The 26176-nt window shown below is 41.1% G+C and overlaps 1 protein-coding gene across 1 annotated transcript in view; it reads left to right on the top strand.

Annotated features, from left to right (window-relative positions):
• The window catches only part of uts2r2 (urotensin-2 receptor 2), a 29106-nt gene extending 10687 nt beyond the window's left edge, over positions 1-18419 (top strand). The window contains exons 7-9 of the mRNA XM_044102131.1: positions 53-206; positions 9075-9198; positions 17193-18419. Of these exons, the coding sequence (XP_043958066.1) occupies positions 53-206; positions 9075-9198; positions 17193-17329 (415 nt within the window). The 3' untranslated portion in view covers positions 17330-18419. The remainder of the gene's footprint in view (positions 1-52; positions 207-9074; positions 9199-17192) is intronic.
• The last annotated feature ends 7757 nt before the right edge of the window (positions 18420-26176 follow it).

Below are 26176 nucleotides of genomic sequence, written 5' to 3'. Positions count from 1 at the left end.
TACTGAAATCAGCTTTCACCTCCGACTCGTCTCTCCCATTTGTCACCGCTAGAGATGTGCGGGGCCGGATCCAGGCCGTCATTGCCGAGACGTTTGCCTTGGACCGAACCCTGATGTACCTCACCAAGCCCACCTTCTTCTCCAGAATCAACAGCACCGCGGCCAAGACGCAGCATGACGAGTACTGGCACCCGCACATCGATAAGGTAACGGAGCCGCCAGTTTGTTTGGCCGCAGATAAGCCAGCGCAGATCTGGGTTTGTGACCTCACTGCTTCCAGAGCTGCTGCATCGGCTGGAAAAGCCTGAGCTTGAATCCCTTTACAGGGTCGGGTAATATATGGGGAAATGGAGTATGGTTACCAGGACTTCCACTTCTTTGTCTTTCTTTGCTTTTTTCTCTACTTCTCTTCTCTTCCTATAGTTCTCTGTAATGTTTGTTTCTTTGCTTTCTTGTGCCCTTCCTTCTAGGCTTCCATACTTGCCTTCTTCACTCCCTTTCTCTCTTTCTTCAAATAGAGAAATTGTCCCCGATTTCTAAACTTTGGCTGAAGTGGTGCTCGTAATACCAGTCTCTTATCAGATTATCCATATTTAAAATCTGTCTACAATACAAGTAAACATTAATATTGTAATATGAATATAAATGAGCGTAAATAATCGTGAACCTTTCTTTCTTTCATCGATTTGTTCATCCTTGCACGTTACTTTTCAATGTTGTTTTCTGAAGCTGTTCACATCGTACCTGCTTCAGTTTTCATCAGAATTCATGAACTGGATCTTTTAAAGTCTTCTCCACCTCGGCTGTTGTCTGAAGACATTCGCTTCTCTGAGGTTTGAAGAACCCGTTGGTTCCGGTTCAAAGGAACGTCTCCCTAGGGAGTAAAAAGTTTTTGTAAAATGAAATTGTTTAAAAATCTAAAATGAAATGGATGTGATTGTGACTCGTTGATTTAGTCGGTTTAAGAGAAGAGTAGAAAATCGAACATTATTTCTTCAACCAGTAGGACTGAAAAAGAATAAAAACGGTCATTGGTATTCGCTGTCATGGAGTCGGGATTCTTGATGCTAAACAATTTTTCTGCTTTATTGACGTTTGCCGATGCGCCCGTCCCGATATTGACCTGTTTTTCTCGTTCAGACAAACGGCACAACACCTTGACGGCTGTTGTTCTCTCTACATTGCTTCCATTTCACCCTTTGTGTTGTCAGATATCCTGTGTCGGCTTTTACAAACATTAATATTTGCCCCGTCGCCGTGTCCTTCTGGCTCTCAGCAGCAGGAAACAAACAAATCAAAAGAAAAACGTCTCTTCACTTCGCCATCTGAACCCGACCCTCATTTACATGCAGATGGCCTCCGACGGCTCTAGTGGTGGCTTTTCTTTTGCCCATCGATCAATAAGTTGATATTGTGTCAGAGCTACAGTCGAAGTGTGACAGCAGAGAGGTGGGTTTGTCGTTTACGGCGGGGATGGACCCGGCTGCAAACTGCTGCCGACACATTTACATTCCGGACCCAGTTGATAGCCAATCAGAGCTGCATAATGGCCTCAGCCGTCCTCTTAGTAGAACTTGGATTCCTGTCATAATGAAACCAAACTGAAGATGGGTTTTGTACACCTCTTTGGCATTCATTCAAGACTTTCCAGATGGCTTTAGACGTAGCTCAATATTAGCTGTTAAAGTTAGAAAAAGACACTTTGACTCAAAAAATGTTCTGATTTCTACAGGAAAGAAAGATTCCACTTTTTTATTAATTAATAAAAAATAAAAATAAAAGATTCCCATTTGAGCTTTAACTCTCACCTCGACGCTCTACTCAGTGCACCTCATCATGCTAAAAGCACATTGAAGAGTTCTGCAGGCTTTCGGACCAGTCCATCTGAACCACTGGTACAGAAGTGCATATTCCTCCCGCTAAAACAAGGACTTGTGGGATCTTGCTGGCTTCATTTCACTTCGCACAGAGAAATGCTCCCCGATTTCAAAACTTTGGCTAAAGTTGTGCTTGTAATACCAACCTGTCCTTCTGAAAAGCCCAAAAGCCTCATGACAGCAGCCTTTGCTGCAAAGACTCATTGAGACTTCTGATTACAAACAAACGGGTCGGGAATTCAGGTCCATGCAACCCAGGAGGAAGTTTTGAAGCCACAATAAGTTAGTCATTCATAATTTAGGGACGGTATTTTGTATTTTCCAGGCACAGAGCAACATTTTATAGCACAATCCAGTAACTATAACTTTACTTACCGTCAGTCAAAATGACTGCAAACACATGAGGAGTCTTTTTATTCAGATTTCAGATTATTTGCATAAGGAATGGAAACTTTTTATTTGATTAAAAATGACATATGTTGCATAGCGTATGACTTCATATCATATGCATATGATAAGCAACATATGATTTTTTTTTTTTTTTTTTTTTATTGATTTTCATAACTTTATGTAAACACCAACAAAATTAAACAAAAACAACCCACCCCAAAACAACAAGGAGCACTGCAAAGTCCACATAAAAACATACATACATACAGCCCACATACACAAAATACAGTAGTCATGATTCAAAATAGTCACAACTGTCAGACAGCCAAATGAGTGATACATTGAATGTAAGAGAGAAAGAAGAGAAAAAAAAAATATAAAAATAAAAAAAAATTACAGCCTCTGTAAAAAGGATTGCAGTGGGGCCCAGATCCTCCAAAATTTGTCCGACTTTTGATGAAGGTCATGAGTGAGTTTTTCAACTGAGACAATGGCAGAAATCTGTGATATCCACATATCAACTGTAGGGGCCTGTGGTGCTGACCATCTCAATAGTATACATTTCTTGGCCAGAAATAAAAGGATTGCAAGCAGATGTTTAGTGTCTGCATTAAGTAGAATGTCTGAAGGATGGTTAAAGAGACAGAAGGAGGGAGTTAGTGAGAACTGTTTACCAATGATCTCTTGTATCATGAGATGAACTCTTTTCCAGAAAGATTGAATACAGTTGCAAGACCAAAATAAGTGAATAAATGTGCCCCTATGTATTTTGCATTTATGACACAGATCTGAAGCATCAGGAAACATCCTCCGAAGGCGAACAGGTGTATAATAAGTTCGGTAGAAGAATTTAAAGTTCTGCTCATGTAAAGAAACTGAGGTGGAGTTGGGGAAGATCCCATCACAAATTTCTTCCCAATCTGCCAGATCAAACGTCAGTCCTAGGTCACGCTCCCACACTAGCTTCGTAGCATCATAACTTGAGGAGTCAGAGCCAGATAGTAAATGATATATCTTAGAGATAAGTCCTTTGGGAGATTTGGTCATGATAATCATATTCTCTAACTCTGACAATTTTGTACGTAATTTTCCTGTCCTCCAAAGAGAGCTCACAAAATGACGGATCTGTAGGTATTTATAGAAATCTCTATTAGAAATATTGAAATTGGCTGTAATTTGTTCAAAGGGTTTAACAGAGTCAGAGTCCAGCATGTCCATAATATTTGACAGTCCCTTAGATGACCATTCAAACAAGCCAATGCTTCTAATCTCTGCTGGTAAATCTGGGTTCAAAGTTAACGATGACCAGGAAGAGAGGGTGGGAGAGATATTTAGATATTTCCTCACATCTCGCCAGGCCAGCAAAGTATTATAAACAATGAAGCTACTTCTTAGATGAGCCATTTGGTCTATGCCACTTATAAAAAAAAGAGAATTAAGTTTGCTGGGGAGACAAGATTGTGACTCCAGATCTAACCATAAAGCGTTCTTTCTATTCATAAACCAATTTGATATGATTTTAAGTTGTGCTGACCAATAATAAAGTTGCAGGGATGGTAACGACAAACCTCCAAGATGTTTTGGCTTAGTTAATATAGAAAACTTGACTCTTGGGTGTTTGTTGTTCCAGACAAAGCGAGATAAATGAGAATTTAGTAATTTGAAGTGTGCAGGGATAAATAGCAGGGAAGATTTTGATATAAATAGTTCAGTCGCGGAAGAATGTTCATTTTTATAATATTGATTCTCCCTAAGAAGGAGGTTGGCAGGGGGCCCATTTTATTAAATCATTTTTTATCTGCTGAATTAAAGGTGAGTAATTAGTTTCAAAAGATTATTCAGATCAGGTGTAACAAAAATACCCAGATACTTGAAGCCTCTGATAGACATTTGAAAAGGAGATTGCATAAACCTTTCGGAGGGATGCTGAAAGGTGGCGACAGATTTTCCTAAATTGATTTTATATCCTGATAAAGCACTGAATGTAGCCATAGATTCCAGGACAGCTGGAACTGATTTCTCAGGATCACACATATACAAAAGAACGTCATCTGCGAATAATGAAATTATATGGTTTCTACCGCCTATATTGATTCCAGATACATCCGGATTAGTCCTGATAATCTCAGCCAGGGGTTCAATAAACAAAGTGAACAATAAGGGTGAAAGGGGGCACCCCTGCCTACAACCCCTATGAATCTTGAAGGGCTCAGACATCAAACCATTTGTGTTAACTGAAGCTGTTGGGTCTGAATAAAAGCTTTTAACCAGATTGATAAAATTTGGCCCCAGACCGAATTTATGTAACACCTGAAAAGAAACTGCCATTCAACTCGGTCAAAAGCCTTCTCGGCATCGAGGGAAACAATTACTGCTGGCTCTTTGTGGACATTAAGGTACTGAACAACATTAAGAACGCGTCGTATATTGTCTGTGCCATATCTCATTTTTATAAACCCTGCCTGATCTGGATTTATAATTTTAGGAAGGATGTTTTCCAATCTCCGGGCCAATACTTTTGCCACAATTTTATAATCAACGTTAAGCAAACTAATAGGCCTAAAGGAGGAACAATCCAGGGACTTTTACCTTCTTTAAAAGAAGACTGATGGAGGCATGTCTCCATGAGGGGGGGATGCCATTTCTCAAAATGTCATTAACAGCAGGCATGAACATTGGTTGAATCTCTGGCCAAAATAGCTTAAAAAATTCCAATGGAAATCCATCGGGTCCAGGACATTTTCTGTTTGGCATAGATTTAATTGCAGCCCAAACTTCCTCCGGAGTGATATCAGCATCTAAAAAGGCACGATCTTCTTCCGTGACGGAAGGTAGAGATATGCTGCTCAGATAGGAGGAGATATCTTCCGGGTCAGCCATGTCCGTATTATATAAAGATATATAAAAATCCCGGAAAGTGCTGTTAATAAGTAATGGGTCGTATGTGACGTCTTTGTTCTGCCTTCTGATCATGTTAATTGAGCGACAATTACCTTGATTTTTCAATAAATGGGAAAGCATGCGACTGGACTTATTTCCAAATTCATAGTATTTCTGTTTAGTATAAAGTAATAATTTCTGAACTTGACGGGTGTAGTCTATATTAAGCTCAGATTTAATAGCCGTTAGTGCCTTCAAATTTGACAATGTTGGTGATTGTTTGTGTATTTGCTCCAGTCGGATCACCTCTTTTTCCAGGTTGTTTCTCCTCTCTGCGAGAACTGCTTTTTGGTGAGAGCAATAAGATATAAGATGACCGCGTAAAGTGGCTTTTGCTGCATCCCAGATTATACCTGAAGATACGGGAGAATTTTTGTTTTCGAGCCAGAACTGCAATAGGTTACACCGAACAAAGTTGCAAAAGGAATTATTATTTAACAAGGATGTATTGAATTTCCAAGTGAATGTTCTAGGGATACGAAATAATAGATCAACACCTAAAAATACTGGTGCATGGTCTGACAAAAGTATGGGGTCTATGTTACAGCTTCGAACAGAATGTAAAATGACTTCGGGATAAAAAATAATCCAATCTGGAGTAAGTGTTATGGGGATGTGAATAAAATGTATAGTCCCTTGCTTTAGGATTTAAATGTCGCCAAATATCTATCAAACCAGTATCAGTGCATAGGTTTCTTAAGACAGCTGAAGCTTTCGGGTTTGGCAATTTTGCAGCAGAGGATCTATCCAAAGATGCATTCATTGTACAATTAAAGTCACCAGCTAAAAAACCGATTTCCTTACGATGATGGTTAAACAATAAGATCATTTGTGACATAAATTGAGGCGAATCATCATTAGGAGCATATACATTGAGAATAGTTATATGTTGTCCATGGATTGAGCCCTTAATTAAAATAAATCTGCCCTCTGAATCCTTCTCCTCATGCTCCAGAATAAAAGGAAGATTCTTATGTATAAGAATGGCTGTACCCCTCTTATTTTGTGAATGGGAGGAAAAATATACACTACCTACCCAGTCCCTTTTAAGTTTCAAATGTTCTGTAACAGATAACCTAGTTTCCTGTAATAGTGCTATATCAAGTTTTTTTTTTTTCAAATGAGTCAAAACCTTCTTCCTCTTGATCACATGACCCAGTCCCTGTACATTCCAGGTAACGATCTTAAGAGACCCAGACATACAAACTGTAAGGGCAAAAAACAGCGCTTAAACACCCAATGACATATTTGAATAGATTAATATGTACATAGACATTTATGTATGTATAAAAAAGAGAAAAGACATATTTAGGCTCCTGACATTTAACACCAAAAAAAATAAAATAAATAAAATACTGAATCTGCAAACAGCAGCATTCACCCTCCCCCATCCTGTCCCCAAATGACAGAAACAACATATGATTTTTTATTTTTTTTGTTTTCAAATAAAACGTTTCGATTCCTATGCTATGATTATGATATACGCATAGCACTGCTGTAAATTAACCATTTATTTGTGGTCACTATGTCAGCAACTTTTAATACATTTTGTTTGCCTTTTTGATAGCGCTTTGCTTAACGTAGCTCCCAATTCCCCTCCTTACAAAACCTCTGGGACTAATTAGGCAGGAGGAATATTGCATATTTTAAGACGAAACGGACATTTAATTAGCTCTTCATGCGTGTCCACAGAGGAGACCTGCTTTGTGATACAGCAGCAATTCAATAATGCAGTGCGAACTGTTTGTACCCATGGCATGTAGCCTTATTGACGGACCAAAGAATCTGTTGAACCGTTTCAAATTCCACTGAAGCCACTTTAGCGTCTTGTTTCGTTGCTTTCATTTGATCGTTCCACAAAAACAGTGACAGCATTGTGTTTCTCTGGGAGTAATGGGAAGGAATTACACGAATTCAACAGGCACCTCCGAAGCATCTCAACCTGAATGGTGGAGCATTTCTATACCTTCATATCACACAGGCTGCTATTCATTTATGTTACAAGTATTTACCTGTTGGAAAAGTGGGTTCTGCGTTAATCACAGCTTCCTTTCTGTTGCAAAAAGGCCGTGTTGGAAAACATATAGTTTAGCATTTTCACGCCTGAAGCATTCAATTCATATCATATATGGAAAAAAGCGGCGAGCAAGGGCTAAACGATATGAATGATTGCTTTCAATCTTGCAAAAAAAATGCTGCGAAAGATTTCTGGAGATGGTTTGTGGTGCCAGAAATTCATAATCCATTTCAGTTTCTACTAAATACTTCAGTAATTACCACTGTTATTGTTGCTAGGCAGCTTGTCTCTGTCCTTGCCTGTTATTACCCAACGCCACACTCTCTCGCTTTCCGCTAACCACTGCCTGTCTTTCACACCAACATCAAATCTATTCAATATTGTTCTTTTCATGTCGCAACCCTCCGAGAAGTACTTCGAAACCACATTTGAGCCCAACGTTGCACAAGTCTGTCCAGATGTTTCCTTTCTCCTTAGATCAATTCCACACATGTGGCCTCACCCAACTTGACAGTGATTTCATCCCGTATCCAAATCTGGCCTGTCTCGTTTTCAGTGGCCACGTGTTTTTCCTACATTAGCAAAACGGCGTAAATTTAATAACTTCTTTCCCAAAACTGAACAAAAAGGGCGAAGTTATACTTCCATTTCACAAGAACAGCTGAGATTTTAATAATAATATTTTATGGGGGGGAAACTAGGAATCTGCTTCTTTGTTTGCGTTCAAAACGTTTGCAAACGTTTTGCAAAATGACAAATTGTTTTATAGAGTCACACTGGAATCGTCTAGTCCAGCTGTGACTTGGGTAATTCCCTCGGTAAATACAGCTCTTTTTTTTTTTTTTTTTTTTTTTTATCCCACCAGGGGGTCTTTTGTGGGCTCTAGTGTCCGTTATATGACAGTAGGCTGACAGGAGAGGGGGGAAGACATGCGGCAAACGTTGGCTGGGTCCGGGAATCGAACCCGCGACCACCGCGTCGAGGACTGAAGGCCTCCAAATGTGGGTCGCGCTGTCCCCTACGCCACCACAGCACGCCCAGTAAATACAGCTTTTAAGATGCGATTGACATGAGATGTCAGAGAAAACGCATTCAGTGACCACAAGTAAGGAATCAAACTACAGAGTCCCACAAATTTAAGTAATGTTTCATTTAAAAAGCTATTGGCGCAATGAAAACATATTGAACACATGAAGAGAAGAAGGAGCACAAGCCTGGTGGTCGGAGCGCTGGGGTTGCTCACCAGCATGATTCGATTGGTTGGAGAATAATTTCGAGACGACTTAAGGCTCCAGCGTTAGGGGGACATAATCCACTGAATCTGTTATATTTGTCTCAGGAGTTCCACCTGTGGAAACCTTCAGAAAGACCTGGAATTAGCAAGTGCAGTTGTTTCAAAGTGAGCAATTTCCCTCACCAGACTTGGCGGTTGTTTGCAACCTTAAGACTCCACTGCTTGAGTTTGCAAACAGCTTGGCACATGAAGAAAAAAAGGAAGTTTTCCGACATGTTTGACCTGTCCATTCTTACCCCTCACTTCACAGACGTTAACTTTGCTCCACACTGAGCTCCTCTCCTGGTTCAAAGTCAGTAGTGGATCATTTCCAAACCCTCTCTATCGCCGCAAGCCCTCATGCATCATACAAATTAATCCTTAACCTACAGTATAAAGGACGGCGCCTTTCACGATGGCTGCGTCCTTTTTTTTTTTTTTTTTTTTTCCTTCCTTAGATGGGCTGCACTGAAGCAAATTTCGTTGTGCTGGTATATGATGACAGTAAAGGCTGATTCTGAACACGTGCTCAGCTGTTTGGTGGGTCAGTCATCCTTCAACTCTCTCTGTCTCTTAGGAGACGTACGGCTCTTTTGACTACACGTCGCTCCTGTACCTGTCTGACTACGGCTCGGACTTCACCGGCGGACGATTTGTCTTCATGGACCAAAATGGCAATCGAACTGTGGAACCCCGGGCAGGTACTAGCCAGCGGCTCACTTTCTTTGAAAACAGGGTGGGGGAGAAAAAAATAATTCAACCCTCAAAAAACCTTCCATTAATAACTTCACTTTTGTCTGATTTAAGTTGGAAAAGGGTTTATTCATGTGTACTTTGCACATTTACAGTAAAGGACATATCGTTTGTTTATGTAGGAAAATAGATCTGCTAATTAGCTCTTGATGGCTAAATCGCCTCATATTATGCATATCCTGTAAAGCATTTACTAATTCTACTTCAAACAGAGAAGCTTGACCTGTTGTAACCCAGCTGCTCCTCTAAGAGCTCCAACACGGGCAGCGAAATGACTGTAATCCTCTCTAAGTGGGTAATCAGGCCTCTGCACAGTGAAGATTTGGGGAATTGTGTGTTACTTTGCTGCAAATACTCCGAGGGTTAGACATCCTCCACTTTTAGCGATCTATTTTTGTCAAAGCGGGTTCTTTGTATGAGCACTTAACCAAAAAAAAACAAAAAAAACAACAGGTGAAGGAGAAATTGACTAAGCTGACTCATTAATTTGTCCACAGTGACAGAAAATGCAAGATATAGCGAGTACATTTTCTCAAGTGTGAAGAAGCACAAAGACTTTTACTTCTCTTGGGAAGTGGTAGAAGCTGAATTATTTATGGATCAATCAAAAAATCTTGGTTATATTTCAACTAAACTTTCTCATTCAATGTCTTCCATTGTGTTGAGATCTTAGTATCCTACTTTCAACCCTACATGCCATTTATATTGTGTTAATAGCAAAGGCAAAACACAGCCAAGAATGTCACTTTTAAAAGCTTTTAACTATCATAGTGACGCAACGATTACATGCAAGTCAGAACCTGTTGACCTGCATGTAAGTGTTTTTTGTTGTTGTTGTTTTCTTTGCTTTTTTTTTTTTTTTTGGGTGACCGTTAAGAGGTTTACCTTGAATATCTTGAAACCCTTGAAAATGTCATATTATCATCCCTATTAAAATATTATCCCTATCTAAAAACGGGGTCTGCTGTCTTTACCAGGGGATTGTTTTTAGGTTAGACAGGCATTCTGAATAAAATGAAACGAGCTCTAGTTGATGTCTGTGCTGTGATTTTCATTTATTTTTTTCCCCCTCAGCATCAAGATCTGTTGGTCATCTTGACATCCTTGACAAAAGTCGAGCATAATGTCTTATCTTTTGAATATTTATAGTAATCCTTGGATGAGTTTTTCCCAGCTTTGTTCGTAGGTGAGCCTTCTGTAAATGGAGTCTCTCCTGCATAATTTCAAAGCTTTGTGAGTCTGCTCAGTATGGCAAACAACTCCTCAGCTCCCTTCTACTTCCTGACAGCTCTGCCTTGCCTTTATTGCATCTGACAGAAAGCAATCCCATGGTACTCCTGTCCGCTTTGTCTCTTTCCCTTAATCTCCACACATTGTCTTCTGTCCTCTGTCCCAGTTTAGCTCCTTTGCCTTTTTTAATCTCCAGCAAGCCAACAAAAAGCCGACTTTTGTCCCCAATTTTCTGTCGGACCTCCTTCTCTTCCCCTGTGTCTCTTCACGTCTGCTCCCTCAAAGTCCTCATGCGCCGCTGAGGGACAAGCCTCCATGAATCATCCGCGGCCCCTTGACAACGTACCATGATGAAGTGGTGAGGGAAGTTAACCGAAGGTCACGCTGGAGCAAAAATATGACTGCAGCTCACTGCCGACAGTCTCGTTTCAGGGAAGTTAGACTGACCTCCAGGCAACAGGAAGTGTGCGGATAATCTTCGTCTGATTAAACTGCGTCTGATGACGAGGAAGCAAAAATAACAAGATGGAAAGAGTTGGACAAACTTGTTGCGTGTAATTGCACCGTTTCATCTTTTCAGATCCATAAATCTTTTCCGGTGACGTTGCGAGGCAGGTGGCTGTCAGGTTCTAATGGATGAGAGTCTGCTCATCAGATTTGAAGGGCTGATGGGTTTGCATAGATATTTATGGCTCGTCTGAAGTCACGCCATCTAATTAGGTGTAATTAGAACATCATCAAGACGATTAGAGAGAAGAAAAGTCAAGAATGTGAGGGAAATGTTATCAGACTGGTTGAGGTGATGTCGGGTAGCAGAAAATAGATTTGATGGATAGATTTGCTGGAAAAAGAAGTGGTCTCTTAGAGGAGTTTAGGAATGGATAAAAAGATGACATGCAAGGTGAAGTGTCTTTCAACAGATTGAAAAGGAATATATGAAAGTCCATGCAGCCAGTAGCGGTCTAACCTGCTCGCGTACATTATTACCACAGGAGAGTCTGAAAAGTTTAGGTCCGTAGCTCAAGCCCAACCTCAATTCAGGCCAGATCAGGCCAAAATTATACGCTCGATGGTCCGGAAGGGTTGTTCTTCTGTGGCGCGTTTTTAAGAAACCTACAGACCAGATGCCACAGAGGAAATTTAACTAGAACACCTGATATAAAGCTGCGCAAATCCACTTCTGGTCTTAATAAAGCTGTTGGTAGTTTACGCTGTTGAGGAACGAAAGAACGATGCAGAAACCGGACTGCAACAAGCGCAGCGGACCGCACAACTAACGCGCACAACTAACGCGCACGTGGCCCCGCCCGACTCCGCCCCCATCAGTCACACATTTGAACTCGAAGGTGGGAGATGCTAAACAAAAGCTACCAATGGGAGAAGTTAGACTCCTAAGCCAGGACATACAGCCAGAGGTCTGGAAGCAGTTTAAAATATGTTGGATTTATTTCTGGCTCTGATTAGTCGTTTTGGATCGGACTCAGACTGTGGGCTCAGTGTGGGTTGGACCCGGCCTGAACTCTAGAAATTGGCCAACACCATTTCAACTATCAGGCAGTCTTGTTCTTGTTGTTTGTCAACACCCACAGCTTCTTTCCAAAATTCGACCAATGTGCTTCCGGGCATTGGTTATGATGCGTAACCATGGCAACAATGTACTGTTTTGTTGTGGGTTTTTTTTGTTGTTGTTGTTGTTTTTTTCCAACTGGGATTGAACTATGACCTCAGATCAACAAAGCAGTTTACATGGAGGCAAAGAACCGAGAGAGGAGGAGGAAGATGAAACCATCTCTTCCGTCGGTCACGATGGACGACGGTCGTGTTCCCTACCCCAGCTTCTTTCTTTACCCAGTTTTCTAACCATACGGCAAATCAGAGAGGAGCAGCAAAAGCGAATCAGACCGATTAGCGTCACTCAGGACATTTACTGTGGAATATCTCCTCTGCTGCCTGGAAACCATCATGTGAGCATGTTGCGGCTGTCCTACGTCAAGTCTGAGGGCTGCCAGTGGTCCTTTCTGCCCACAGCTTCCCCGACCACAGTCACTCTTTGAATTGCTCCACCACACAGAGCTGCTTTTATTGGGTCATAAAGGTTTCATCTCATCTGACCAACTTCCATAAGTGCCAGGTTTGTTGAGTCTTAAAGCCATCAGATACTCCCACCTGAGCTCTGGATACTTGCACCTCCTCCAGAGAAACCCCTCATGGTTGCTACTCTGATTATTTATGTGCACTGCCATTTGTGGTACTGGATTTCGTACAGGGAGCCAACAACAACAACAACAACTCAAGTAGCCGCAAATGTTTACTTGTAAAAACATGTTAAATGGATCATTTTTTTCCTTTCATTTCACAACTCCTTTGTGTTGAAGTTTTACACACACACACACAAAATCCCATTCAGAACGTTGAATGTTGTGGTTATGTGGCAGCGTGTCGAAATGACAGCGACTCGTGAAGCAGCGGCACCTCAGACACCTCGATGAAATTATCTAAGAAAGCAGAGAGAGCAGCTGAATAGAGCCCTCCGCCCCCTGCAGTGCAACGAAATCTGCTGTTGGAACGGCACAAGAGATAAAACCAAACAAACTCTGAGGCAAAGCTTGACACAGATGAGAGAACAGTCCAACGGCGCACTCGTCTGCATTGGTACCAAGAAACCCGACAGGCCTCCTGCAGATCTCTTGGATTCGGCTCGCAGATCTTTGTTGTGCCCTTTCAGTTTGTCTCTTTTTTGTCGTGGTTTTAACTTGCTGTAATAATCAGAAGTGTTTTGTCGTTGGACATAACCCTCCCGCCACAGCTTCTCCTGACATTGAATGAAAACATTTTTCTTTTTTGTTTAAGAAGGTAAAATGTAAGGAAAGAGTCAGCGGGGGTCTTTAGATGTTTTCATGTTATTGAATGATTTGAAAGGTTGGAGTCGGTACTTCACTTAAAGGAGCAGTACGATGTGAAGTCGGATTTTTTGAGCTTTTCATCATGCTGTGATGTTATTCCCTCATCATAAACATACATGGAGTGTTGCTTTAATTCTTTCATGCGTGTTTGAGAAATCCTCTTATCTCCATGGCAACCATTCGGCTGTGCAAAACGCCTGGTTGTCCCTAGCGCTGCCTTCGAGACGAAGCTCCACCTCACAGATCAGCCCTCCCACTCAGCTCCTTCAGACTAGCCAGCATCAATTAGCAAACACCTGGTGGAGCTGAGCATCTCCTGAGCTCATTATTAAATCATTAAAAATGTTGTTAAAGGTTTGGAAGAGTAGCCATGTTGTGATGACTTCCTGAAGATGCAACTCTTCAGGAAGTTGCATCTTAAGAAGCTTCTTAAAGAGACAGAGGCCCATTTTTATAACAACTGAAGGTACTTGATTGTTGTATAAAATGACACTGTGTAGCTGAAAAAACCCTGTGCCACTGGTAGCATTGTGCTAGTGGCAAAGGGAAAATGCTTAAATGGATTTGAATTAATCTGTAGTGTTTGCATTATAGCTAATCAGAATATTATAAGCGGCTGATTGTACCTGGGAACACATTTCCAGCTAATGATCTATTCTGGACCATCGTCCTTTTGAGGCATTAAAGCCAGATGATTCATCAAGAGCCTGTGGGAGTGATCTATCTATATATTGACCTGACGGTGTCTTGAGTTGCACCGCTAAAGTTTAAGGCGTCAAATACAAAAAATTGATGTCTGAGTGTTTGGTTACACTTTAAATCCAATGGAAGAAGGTTAAATAAAATCTACCTTTAACAAACCTGCTACTAATAAACAAACGGCATCATGAAGGCCGAGTAACGCCCAGATAAAGTTGTGCAGATGTCTCCGTAGGGTTAAATTTGAAAACCTTACGCCAAGCTTTTTGTACTTTCCGAACCGCCCAAACTAACGAGTCACATCAGCTTTTACAAATTCACAGCACAACTCTGTGTTTCTCAGACCGAGTGTCATTTGCATATGTGATTGTTTTCGTAGCCCGGATCTGCTTTTCCATCTGCTTCAGAAATCAATCTTTTATGTTGTTCTAATTGGCTTTTGGGTTTTGTACAGTCTTATCACCCTGAGTGAGAGCCTTTAGCCGTTTTGAATTCATTTCGTTGGTCTTCGCTGCTGTTGAGGCGGAACATCATTTGCATGTGTGACGATGAGAGATGAAATAAATTCATGGTGCACATGCAGCATGTGTCCATTAAACACTAGTGGAGTGTTTTTATGTGCCTTTTTATGAGCGGTATATTGAATAAGCTATGCTATTTGCCAAGTTCAATGATTTAATTACATATTTAAGTAACCGTTTTATGAGTAATTTATTGAATTGACTCCTCTCAATTCTAATTGGCTCAGGCAGCCAACATTGCCGATAAACTGCTCTAAGTGGATTTTATGTATGTTTATAATTGGCCGCTGAATTGTAAACCTGACAGTCGGTTTTGCTTTTGCAGATGCTTTACACGGCTCTTTGTTCAAGTTTTCCAGAACTTCTCTTGTAGCCAGAAGTTTCAGATTCATTTAGTTTCTCACTTTGACTTCGAAAACACAGGTTCCATTTTGATTTACCCAGAATGCACAATTTTCCTCTCGTCCCACTTAAAAACTGTGACTAAAATAGAATGAAATTCATTTTTTATGTACTTCATATTAGAGGAGCACCGATTATTATAATCGTACAGGATGCATTTTATTGAAACTTATTGGAGTTTGTGTTGGGTATTATTTGGCAACTGAAAAACATAACTAACTCGTCACAATAACAAATTTTGTTGGATGATAAATTGCCCCAGAAATTATTGCAATAAATGATAATGTTGTTTTTATACAATTTTCAACTGTATAATAATAATAATAATAATAATGGCCTCTCAAAGACTAATTAACTTAGTAAAGAACACTTAACACTGGAAAACATTTTAGATATGCAGAATAAAACACAACCAAAGATGATAAATTAAGAAGGAAACGGGAATCGCTTGCAAGCGAAACCATAAATAACACATTTTGATGTCTCTATAAACAAATTGCTTCTCAAAAAATCAATTACATTTTCATTAGGATGAAAATGTAATTGATCAGACAGACAAACGCAATTAATTGATTCGCCGATTAACGAATTGCGGCAGACATAACATAAAAATTCAGAAAATTCCCCCAGGACAAACAGACGTGGGACTCTTTGGGTTTCCTCTCGGTGTTATCCGTGGTCTGGACGCGGGGAAAAGCAAACCCTCGCCCTTTTCTACGTCGTCGTCAACAACTTCCTGGTTCCTTTGCGCCCTGGAAATGACCTGGAAAAGTTTTTGCCTGAGCCTCTTGAGCTCCACCGGCGGCGTCTCTCCTTTGTGCCGCGGCTAATCTCCCTCACTCCACTGTTCAGAGTCTCAAACGTTCTTCACAGTAAACACCGGGAGCGTTCCTACTGACACCTGCAGGGAATTATTTCCAGATAATGCCGTTTGGAAGTTATCTAAAGCCATGCAGCCGACGCAGGCGTGGAGGAGAGTCCTTGTTTTCTCATCATCGCAGACCTTTCCTGTATTTGCTGCTCATCCTCGTTGGGGAGTTAATTGTCCCGCCGCCCATTCTTTTGTTTACACAGTAAGATCTAATTTTCCTTGACAACCTCGAATTTGATAGGCTGCCAGGGGGATTGCAACTCCCCCAGAACAACGCACAGGGACACCAGTTGTTTGTTTCATCAGGGGGAAAGTAGAACACTGACTCCAGCTTTGTGTCTTTCTTTCTTTCCTGTTTCCTTTAATGAGATAACCCCTTTAAAAAAGGCGAGACAATAGCGAGTTTTAAAGCGACTTTTAAAAACTCTGAAAAACATAATTGTGATGCACAGCGTCTCTCTGGATTGTTTCAACTTTTATGCGAATGTGAGGCGGACTGTATTTGGTAAGATCCGCGCTGGCTGGTATGTGGCAACAACTGGTTAGCCTTGGACAAACGAAGAGACTTTCAGAAAATCAGCAAGTGTTGATTAAAGAGCAAAAATGCTTGAGAAGGGTTTCAGTAAATGGATTTATTTTAGGTTTAGAGAAAGAAAATTGTTTTTCTTCTCCTTCTTTCCTTTTTTATGTAAGTAGAGTCGATTAATTTAAAATTCTCTTTTAATTTATGTTCACAACTGTTGAGCAGTCATCTGTAACTAAATTGTTGATTTCTTTCTTTTTTTTTTGCGATTTTCCAATATCTTCATTTCCAGATGGTAGAGACTTACTGCTGTGATTAAAGAGAAAGCTGGTTGCACTTCACTTTTCATATTGATATTAACAACAAGGGACGTAACATGCAGCTGTATCAGCCATCAATGCAGCAAAAATGACGGAGAACTGCGTTACTTTCACGTCCAGAGCTGAAGATTAACCACTCTCTTACGGACACAAATAAATGAGAACTTGGTGAAAAGTAGGTCGACACTTTTTAAAAAAAATAGTTTTTTATTTAAATAAATATTTATCACAATCTATGTTGTAGGTTTTGCTAAGCTTAACCCTGTTTACCATTTGTTCAGTAAAGTTCTTTCTTTCTTAAGAAGTCAAATGTTTTCAAAGTTTTTGTGCCAAATGTCCCGTCACCCTCTGTGGACGACACCCAAGCGGCAAATATTTCCTGAAAAGTTACACTTCCTTTTGAAGTCTTCTTGTACATTCACTTCCTCCCTAAAGAGTTTTTTGTGTTGTTTTGTTTCCTCTCTCCTGTCCAGGACGAGTGTCGTTCTTCTCCTCCGGATCGGAGAACCTGCACCGCGTGGAGAAGGTCACATGGGGGACACGCTACGCCATCACCGTCTCCTTCACTTGTGACCCCAGTCACGCCATCTCCGACCCCTCCCTGCCCTGAGGCGTCCGCGGACGAGGCGCTGCGTCCCATGCGCTCGGCCGAGCCCTGCAACAAAGACGGAGACGAAGAAAGTGAAAAAGAGGAAAAAAGAAAAAAAAAGAAGCGTTTTTAGTTAAGGTGAGATCGAGAAACCTCGCCAGCTGCCGTGTCGAACACGAGCGGCAAAGAATCGACGAGCTTATGATTCCAAGACGAGCCAGAGGAAGCTGAACTTCAGATGGTAAATTTACTGCAGCAGCAAATTCTTTCTTGGAAACATCCATTTTTTTTACCGAAAGGAAAAAGACTCTGGTGTTTTGGACGTAACGGCGCTCAGGCTGGGATTCCACGGCACAAATCTTTCTCCGTCGTTCCACCACTGACGAGTGGCTGTTTCCAGACGGAGCTTTTTGCAAAATGTAGCCCCACATTCTGCTGTCATGTTCCTGAAATGTCGCACAACATTCCATATTGAGTTTTACACACAGATGTATGCAACAAATACAACGTGATGTTTTCAAATATTTTCAGTGGAAACCGACTTTGCAACTTGTGTTGCGTTTACAGTGGGCGGATTTTGGCCCCAAACTTTGCTGTGGAATTTTTTTAACTTGGCCAAATCAGATGATTGAACAAATCATCACCTGAAAACAGTTTTTTGTTTTTTCTTTTGCTTTTACTCAGATTATCTTTGTCTTATACAACAAACTGTTTAATCAACACATGTACAGGAAAAATTGAGAGCAGTAGCTTTCTTCTCCTCCGAGTACGTCTTCCAACGGTTCTGGTTGTTCTTGGTTCGGTCAAGTCGTTTGGGTTCGTGGATGTTTCTGATCATTCAGGACTTTTTGAACGTTCGGCTCAAAATGCAACCGGGTTACAGATGCAGATCTTGACTGACTCAGGGTCACGTTTCTCTTTCTCCTTGTGCCAAAGGTTTTTGTTGCATTTTCTTTTCCTTTTTTTCTTTCTCATTTGCTCGAACTTCGAGAACTCCATGTGCCAATGCCTCGTTTTAGCACACAGATGTAATGTCCTGTTTTCTTTCAGCAATTAAGAAGCCATAACACCTGAGTGAACACTTTGTATTTATAAAAATCAGCCACGATTACACGCGCGTACGCCTCCGTTCTTATCCGCACCTTGGGAGCCACTCCAGGAAATTGCTTGATTGATGATCGGTGTGAGAAGTCATCTTCCTTGCCTTTCTTATTTTCCACACAGCGGCTGCAGCCAATCCTTTGTTTCCGTTCCCTTTTTAGTCTTAATAGATTGTGTGGATTGCTTTTAGAGTCGCTCATTGAAACTCCATTTCACTTTGATGACGTCTGTCAAAGTTCGATGCGTTCGCTTTCCGAGCTCAGGTCTTTTACTCACTCCTGAGTATTGGACGCTCGCGTTAGCTCAGACACTTCAAAAGTGATTGCCGTTTGCTCGTTTGTGCGTTACGTCTCGTTTTGCAAATATGTGGGCCTTGACATCAAAACAGGAAAAACTGGAACACCTCCGAGTTATAGTTTTATGAATAAAAACAATTACATGAACCCATTTGAAGACTAAAAGCTGTAAGCAAAGAACTTATCACTGCTTTGCTGCAAATGCAGTTCAACACAAAAGTTTGGGAAAAACCTGCGAGTTTATTAGACGTGCCTCCGCTTATGAAGTTTGAACTGATTGTACCCAAGTTGTAATGTCTGAGCTGCTGTGATATGTTATTGTTTTATTGCTGAAAACCATGGCGGCCACTTCCTGTTACGCAGCTGAACAGAATGCAGGGATCAGCGGATACCATTCGAAGTCCATTAATGGCAAAAAAAAAGAACGTTTTTCCACTTTGTTTTGAGAGTGTGAAATTCACACTTCAGCTGCTCTATTTCCGTTCTGAACTTTTCTACATAAATGAGTTTGTTGGCTGTGGTCTCAAACAATAAGAAGATATGTTGGCAGTGCAAAAATTGAACCGATCAACATGCTGTGGACATTTTTAGATGAACTTTAAGTGTCTCGTACAACGTCTCGGTCCAAAGCAGCAATACTTTTGTAATACTGCCACACTGCATCCTCCTTCTGAGGAGGATTGAGCTGATCAGCTGAGGCGGATTTCATTTACTAAAGCTGGATTTTGTGAATGTGGTTCATACGCACACAACGAACTGCATGGGTTTCTTTCACAGGGGAGGGAATACTGCAGTCGAAACACAACTTCTGACGCAGAGGAAACGAAGCGTGAAGTGTAAGTTTTTCCCTCTGCTGCATATAATGCACACGACAGAAAGAAGCAGAGGGATTAGTTTGCGATGGTGTTCTATAAGGGCCTCGATTTATGTGAGGTGTTGGACATACAATTTTAAAATATTTCACCAAAGTCAAGTTCACAAGCTCAGGAAATACCAGCCCTCACATGGCTGTCATGTTCAAAGTCGCTCCTTATCTTCTCCACGCAGGTTTCCTAAGCTTTTCTGGCGTAGCATCGTATGAACCCATATGTCTGGTTCTGGGAAGGTTTGGACCTTCCTTCTCATGACTTATAATTACTGTCTGCATTAGTGACGGTGCTGGTACAACTTCAGAAAAAAAAAAGAGCACCTTCAGATGTAGAGACCAGCTTTGCCCCCAGACTCTGAAAGGATTCCCGTCGGGCTCCAGTCAGTGTGACTCACCGGACCGCCGTGCTAATTGCCCCAGCACAAGTGAAGAGCAGGCGAAGGAGAATAAAGCAAGTTGTAATTTCTCCTCGTCTTACTTAGCAGGCGAGGCATGTTGATTAGTTGCAGATGATTCTGCTACACGTTGACAGTAGAGGTTGCCCTGTTAGTGCTGGGAGAAGTACAGGATGTCCACGCATCCCAAAAAAGTCTTAAATTTATGCTTCTAACATTGAGGCCTTAAAATGCCATTTTTGCCAAGAGTCTGTTTTTTGGGAGGGATGCGGGGGGAGGAAACTTTAGGCAAGATTTTATTTTATTTATTTATTTTTTCAAAAAAATCACTTTCGGCAAAAAAAAAAAAAAAAGACGACGACGATATCTTAACCTCAGGTTTAAATTTTGTAGTGGCAGGACTATTCAATCTCGTTTAATGTATTTTTTTTTCTCGAGGGTCTTTTCTGAAAGATTGTAGTTAACCAGCTGCTAATATACCTTAGCTAGCTTTTTTGCTTTTTTTTTTTTTTTTTACTATTGTTGGTAAGTGAAAACTTGGCTAAATGCCTTGCACCAGCAGTTTGCTGATCACATGGCTTGTGATGCAAAAAAAAAAAGTGTTTCCACTGAAGTTTTACAAATAATACTGACTTTGGTACAGCCAAAAAACAACAACAAAACCTACCTCATTTTAGCGCAAAAACTTTTCATTGAAAAACTTTTTCTTTTTTTTGTTAAATCGGTGCATTTCCAGTAAGCTAATTAATTTTCATAATTCCAATTTGTGCACTTATATGGCCAATGGTAACGCAGTAGGAAGAGCAGGACAAACTCATCACTGACGTTCATGAAACTGAAGAACTTCTCTGTGAGCTCTCTGCAAATAAATGACCTGAAATTACACTAAGACATCTCAGAAGGCAAATTATTGAGTCATAAAAAGTTTTGTTTGTTTTTTTTTTAACTCTTGTGCAAAGCTAAAGCTAGCTAAAGTGCTAGACTAGCATTATAGGCTAGCTCTTTAGCCACATGAGGCTAGGGTTGGTGTTTGAAGATTAGTTTTGTCAACAACAAAGCCGCTGAGAAAAATAACCATATCAATAGTTGATTGAAGGTTTGTTTGTGTTGTTAATAACGAATCACATCTTCACATTATTCAGCTCGGTTAGTCGGTACATCATCACCACCTCAGTCTTCCTTTGCAGGAAGTTGTTGGCAGGTTCCCACGGTGACTTCGTTAGCATTTCGGAAAACCTTAGCGGGTCTGGAAACGGCCAGAGTCCATCACCATTGTGCAGTTCTCAGTGACACCGGGTGACCGGTGTTAATGAAGGAGCAGCTGGTCAAACTGCTGCGGTCCAGAGGGGCGCACTGCCAGCTCAGTCATAGCCTCATGCAGCGCAGTCCGAAAAATTAAAAGACCAAACAACCAGCTACAGCGGAGAGCTGTGGCACTAAATGGGGGAATTGCAGTTTCATTTCTCAACTTTTATAACAGCAATTTAAAATGTTTTTACAGTTAAATAGCAGCTCAGTGTTTCATACCAAGCTGGCATCTAAGCAGGGAAGGAGTCGCTCGTTGTTTGGGAAATTGATGTAAACTAAAACCAGAGAAATGAGCTGCCTCAGTCCTTTTGTCCTTCGGATCTTTTTTGGACACCAGAAATGAATGAAGGTTTTGTTTTGCTTTTTTTTGCAGCACGATTTGATTAACTAAAATAACCCGAATATTCATTCCTACTTTGAAAGAGAAAACCAGCAGCAAATAAACTCAATTTTCATCGAGGGAAAATAAACCAGGGAAGTTTGAAAAGAGTTGAGGTGTTCTTCACCTGATACAGGTTTAAGTGAGTCTTTCTTTCTCTAGAAGACAATGCTCACAGTTTACGCACATAATTCGGATTTTTAAGTACCTGCCAAGAGTTTGAGTGGAGGTTTTGAAGAATTAACGAGTGGTCCAAACGGAGGACGGCTCAAAGTTTGGGGCGCCAGAAAATGACCTCATCACAGTACAGGAGAAGGGGTATCTCCATTTTGGATCAGGTGTCATTAACGTTTTTTGGAACCAGTTTGGGATTCTTCGCCCGGTTCCATCATCATCATCAGGGCCTCTCAGCCTCGTCTCTCTTGGCAGCAGCTGCCAAAACGGGCCCCCTCTGCCCAGGGAGTTTAAATAGTAAATGAACTGAAGTTATATGGTGCTTTTACACATCACAGCCACATTCACCCAACAGCCATCACAAACACACACATTCATACACCAACACACACGTCAGTTGGCGATTCGGAGAGAAGTGTGTTGAATGTTTGGCTGATAATGACTCGGAATTCAAGACCAAATTTCATGCAATATCTAAAAAGAGTCATTTCACTTTGCTGCAATTTGCACAACAGCACAATGTTTTTACATCTGATAGCCCAGTAAATTTGATTTGATTGGGGGCCAAAATCTCGGCTGGTGCGGTTCGCTTTCACACTCCGCTGTCAAAACACCAAACCCTTGGAGCGACCTGTTCACCTCCTCTCCTGTGGTGGCGCTGTAGCAAGGAAACAACACAACAGTCGGAAGAAGACGAGAGCGCAACTTTCTTCTTCGCTGAACGCAAACAAGAATGGAGTAGCGTCAGATTTTAGCAGCTGTAGAATTTCTTTTGTCGCTTTTGAGCCTTTTCTCTCTCTAGTTCGTTGGGTTTGGTTGTATTTACCCAGAATGCCCTGCACTGTAGTTCGCTTCCTGCTTTTGGAGCGGTCTCCGGTCCACTTGGCGTTCACACACAGCCCCACCAGAGGAGTTCACTTCAATCAAGACAAGGCCTAGGTGGACCAGAGTTTGCTTTTCTGGTCCGGCTCAGAGTTTGATTACACGTTCACACCTCCCCGAACAAACCGGACTCTCTAGACAAAGTGGAGTTCGACTAAAGTGGACTAAACAGGGCTGGTGTGAATGGACCCTTAAGAGAATCTGTGATTAAACGTTTTTGCTTAGACTTGGTCAGAATATTGAATTGAAATGAAGTGTTGTGTTTTTTTTGGTCCATTTTCCGTACAAGTCCAACCAGAACATTGAACAATAGATCAAATTCCTGACTTGTGATTGGAGATTAGGTCATTTTTTGGGGGGAATGACATGTTTATTCTGTTTCAGTGGGTAGAACCAGCTGTTTGCCACATTAGTTTAGTCTTTGTGCTATGATTTATGAGTTAAAGTCAGTCATATTTAATAAATCACATGAGCTCAGGGGATGAGGATATTTTGTTGGACTCAGGAGAAACATCAACAACCTCCTACAAAAACAACCCCGAATTCTTCATGAATCTTGAACGTACAAAACGAGTCGGATGGCTTCCCGCCTTCTCTGATATTGTGTACCACGGAGATATCGGCTCCAACGAATTTATGCATGGGTCTGCACACGTATACCGTACCGTCTGAAACATTCCCCCTCCTCTGCCGATCCCCTGCTGGGACACTGGCTTGAAAATGTCACAGCTCAAGATTGCATTCAGATCATTTTCATAATGACAGAAAATGTGACGCTTTTCCTCGTCTCAGAGCCGGGTGTGAGGACCACAGCAGACGTGTCCAGACATGCATCACCATGTCTTCCATTTCCTCCTGTCCACACTTTTTTCCATGTCAGAATCCACGAGGTGTGTGTCTGCATCCCTCATCCAGATGTTTTTCACCGTTTTGTTTTACACACTTAAACTTTTTAAGCCAAGCTTGCACACACTAGCAACAGTTTGTCAGTTGTGAACTCTGAAACTCCTAAAGGATCTTTAGATTAGACGTTTACGGTGGAGCCCCGGTATTAACACGGGTTAACGACCACAACCGCAACAATCCTCAACGTCTTTCTAATGAGTTTAAAATGTTTTAAGGCTTTCATTTTCGATACATGAATTTAAAACTTTCTAAGGCTGTTATCTTTCATTGCAGTAATTTATCGTCCCACCAAATTTATCGTGTCAGGCTTAAATCCAGATTACTCTTTTCAGTCCAATCTTTGCTATTATTTAACAGCAAGAATTAGTTACTTTAACAAAGTTTTTAGCTGAAAAACCTAACTGGGTCAAACCCGTAACCCAATCCTGGGACGGATTCCAGACCTCCTGGGTCTTTGGAGGATGTTGTGATTCCAGGCTGTCCAGCCGTCGGCTGGTTGACCCGGAACAGAAAACGACTCGTGACAAGTTTACGAGCTCAGATCATCCCAGACGGACGGGACGGATTCCCAACCTCCACATGAACAGGTGACAGATTCACACCTACACCGCATCAACCACTGCAGTCCTCCTCACCTCTTCAGTCACATCCATCAATCACACATCACCTTCCCCACACACACACACACACACACATCATGTTACTGTGAGTCAATAATGCAAAGCCCCTCGTGAGTCCTGATGCCTGCTGGGAGAATTTTCCAACTAATAAAAAGTCTTTGTGGGTTTTTAATTGCAGCGCGTTAACCACAGATAAAGTTGCAGTCAAGGTTGGTTTTTAAAAATTGAAGACCTGAGGCAAAACGGAGCTGCAAAAAAATTTTAATTTGTCTCTTTGGTGGAACCCAGATGTAAAAATGTATGTTTGCTGATGGCTTTCTAGTTGATTTTTTTTTCATTTGACAGTCTTTTTTTTTTTTTTTTTATCTCGTCCACGAAGATGAGCTTTAAACCAGTCCTGGATTAAACCGTGTAGATCCCACATTAGATGGGTTTAAATACTATTTTACCTCCACAATATAGTCATTAAGTTTCTATCTGCAACCTTAATGCTTGTCCTTCACGGGTCAACTGGCTTTCACCCAGTTGTTGTGTGTATAAGGGATGTAAATCTGTTTTTGCTTCTGTTGGTTCTCTGAATAATGTTATAAGTCTGATTCATTGCTGAGGTTTGAGAAAAAAAAGCTGATGAGAAAGTTTTTGTGTTGACAGCAACTTGCAAATGTCTTCATGCCTCTGAAACAGTTTCTCATGTTGTCACGTATCGACTGCAAAATTCATAGACCAGCGCTCTGTGGTACAGTACTGTGAAGTGGGAGAAAATGTTCAGATAGTTGTTGATATTTACAAAAAACAAAAACAAAACACAACCTGAAAGGTGTAGGACTGTGATTGGACTTTGTCATTCAAACACAGGATATTTTAGAGCTTTTAGCTACTTTTCTGATTCACGTTTCCCGTACACAGTGATAAAATAATAATAATCTACCATAACACCAGTTCGGGACACAACTGAAAGCCGTCAATTTCTACCGCCTCTTTGTCATGCTGCCCTGGGTGGGAAACCATATGGAACAGTTTGACTTTCAGATTCGAACCCTAAACCAAGTCACTTTTATTCAGTTTACCTGGAAGGACTGATTTCTGTAACTTGGAGTCTAGAGGGCCACACCAAAAGTTATGGCGGGCTGGATTTGGACCCCGGACCTTGAGTTTGACACTTGTGTTTTAGATGAAAGCATATTTAAGGAGGGTGCAGCGATAAATCAAATTCCTTCATTTTTGTGAGGCTGATCTTATCAACTGATCAGCAAAGGTCTACAAATCAACCACTGATCTCTTCTGCTCTGCAGTGAGAGGCGTTGGACTGACTGACCAGTCCACCAGCTCAGGTCTGCAAATTTGCGGTTAACCTTAGTCGCCCCACTGTCACCAAATCAGCAACTTTCTTGCTGTATGTAGCAACATTTCAGACCAAAAAATAAATGGTATTTGCCAAAATCAGAAGTAGCAGGCCAGGTTTTTTGATGATCAGTGAGAAGCAATCGGCCGGAAAACTGCAATTGGTGCACATATGGGTGTGTGCGCTGATTGGCACAGTCAAAGTCCAGACATAAATCACACTGAGAATATGTGGCAAGAGTTGAAATTAGTCTTCAAAAATGCCTTCTACTCAATTTAGCTGAGTTCTAGCTGTTTGGCAAAAAAGAAAATGTAACATTTTTCTCTCCTCTCCGTATTTCTGCAATATGCTTTTTTTTTATGCATCTCATAAAAACCTAACAAAATGAGTTGAATTTACGGGGGTTTTGACAGGACAGATATATATTTTTAAAAAGTTTGAAGTGGTCTGAATATTTCTGAACGGCTTCAGTTCTTGAGGTTCAACTAATAGGCGCACTGCTTACTAAAAATCAAAGCCAAACTTTGCGCGCTTTTTACGCACGGTGCGTCCTCCTTCTTAAAATATCCAAACAATATTCGGTGTAAAACAACAAAC

Source organism: Gambusia affinis, linkage group LG20 (assembly GCF_019740435.1).
Source record: "Gambusia affinis linkage group LG20, SWU_Gaff_1.0, whole genome shotgun sequence".
NCBI classification, from domain to species: Eukaryota; Metazoa; Chordata; class Actinopteri; order Cyprinodontiformes; family Poeciliidae; genus Gambusia; species Gambusia affinis.
This window is presented reverse-complemented; position numbering and strand designations above follow the sequence as displayed.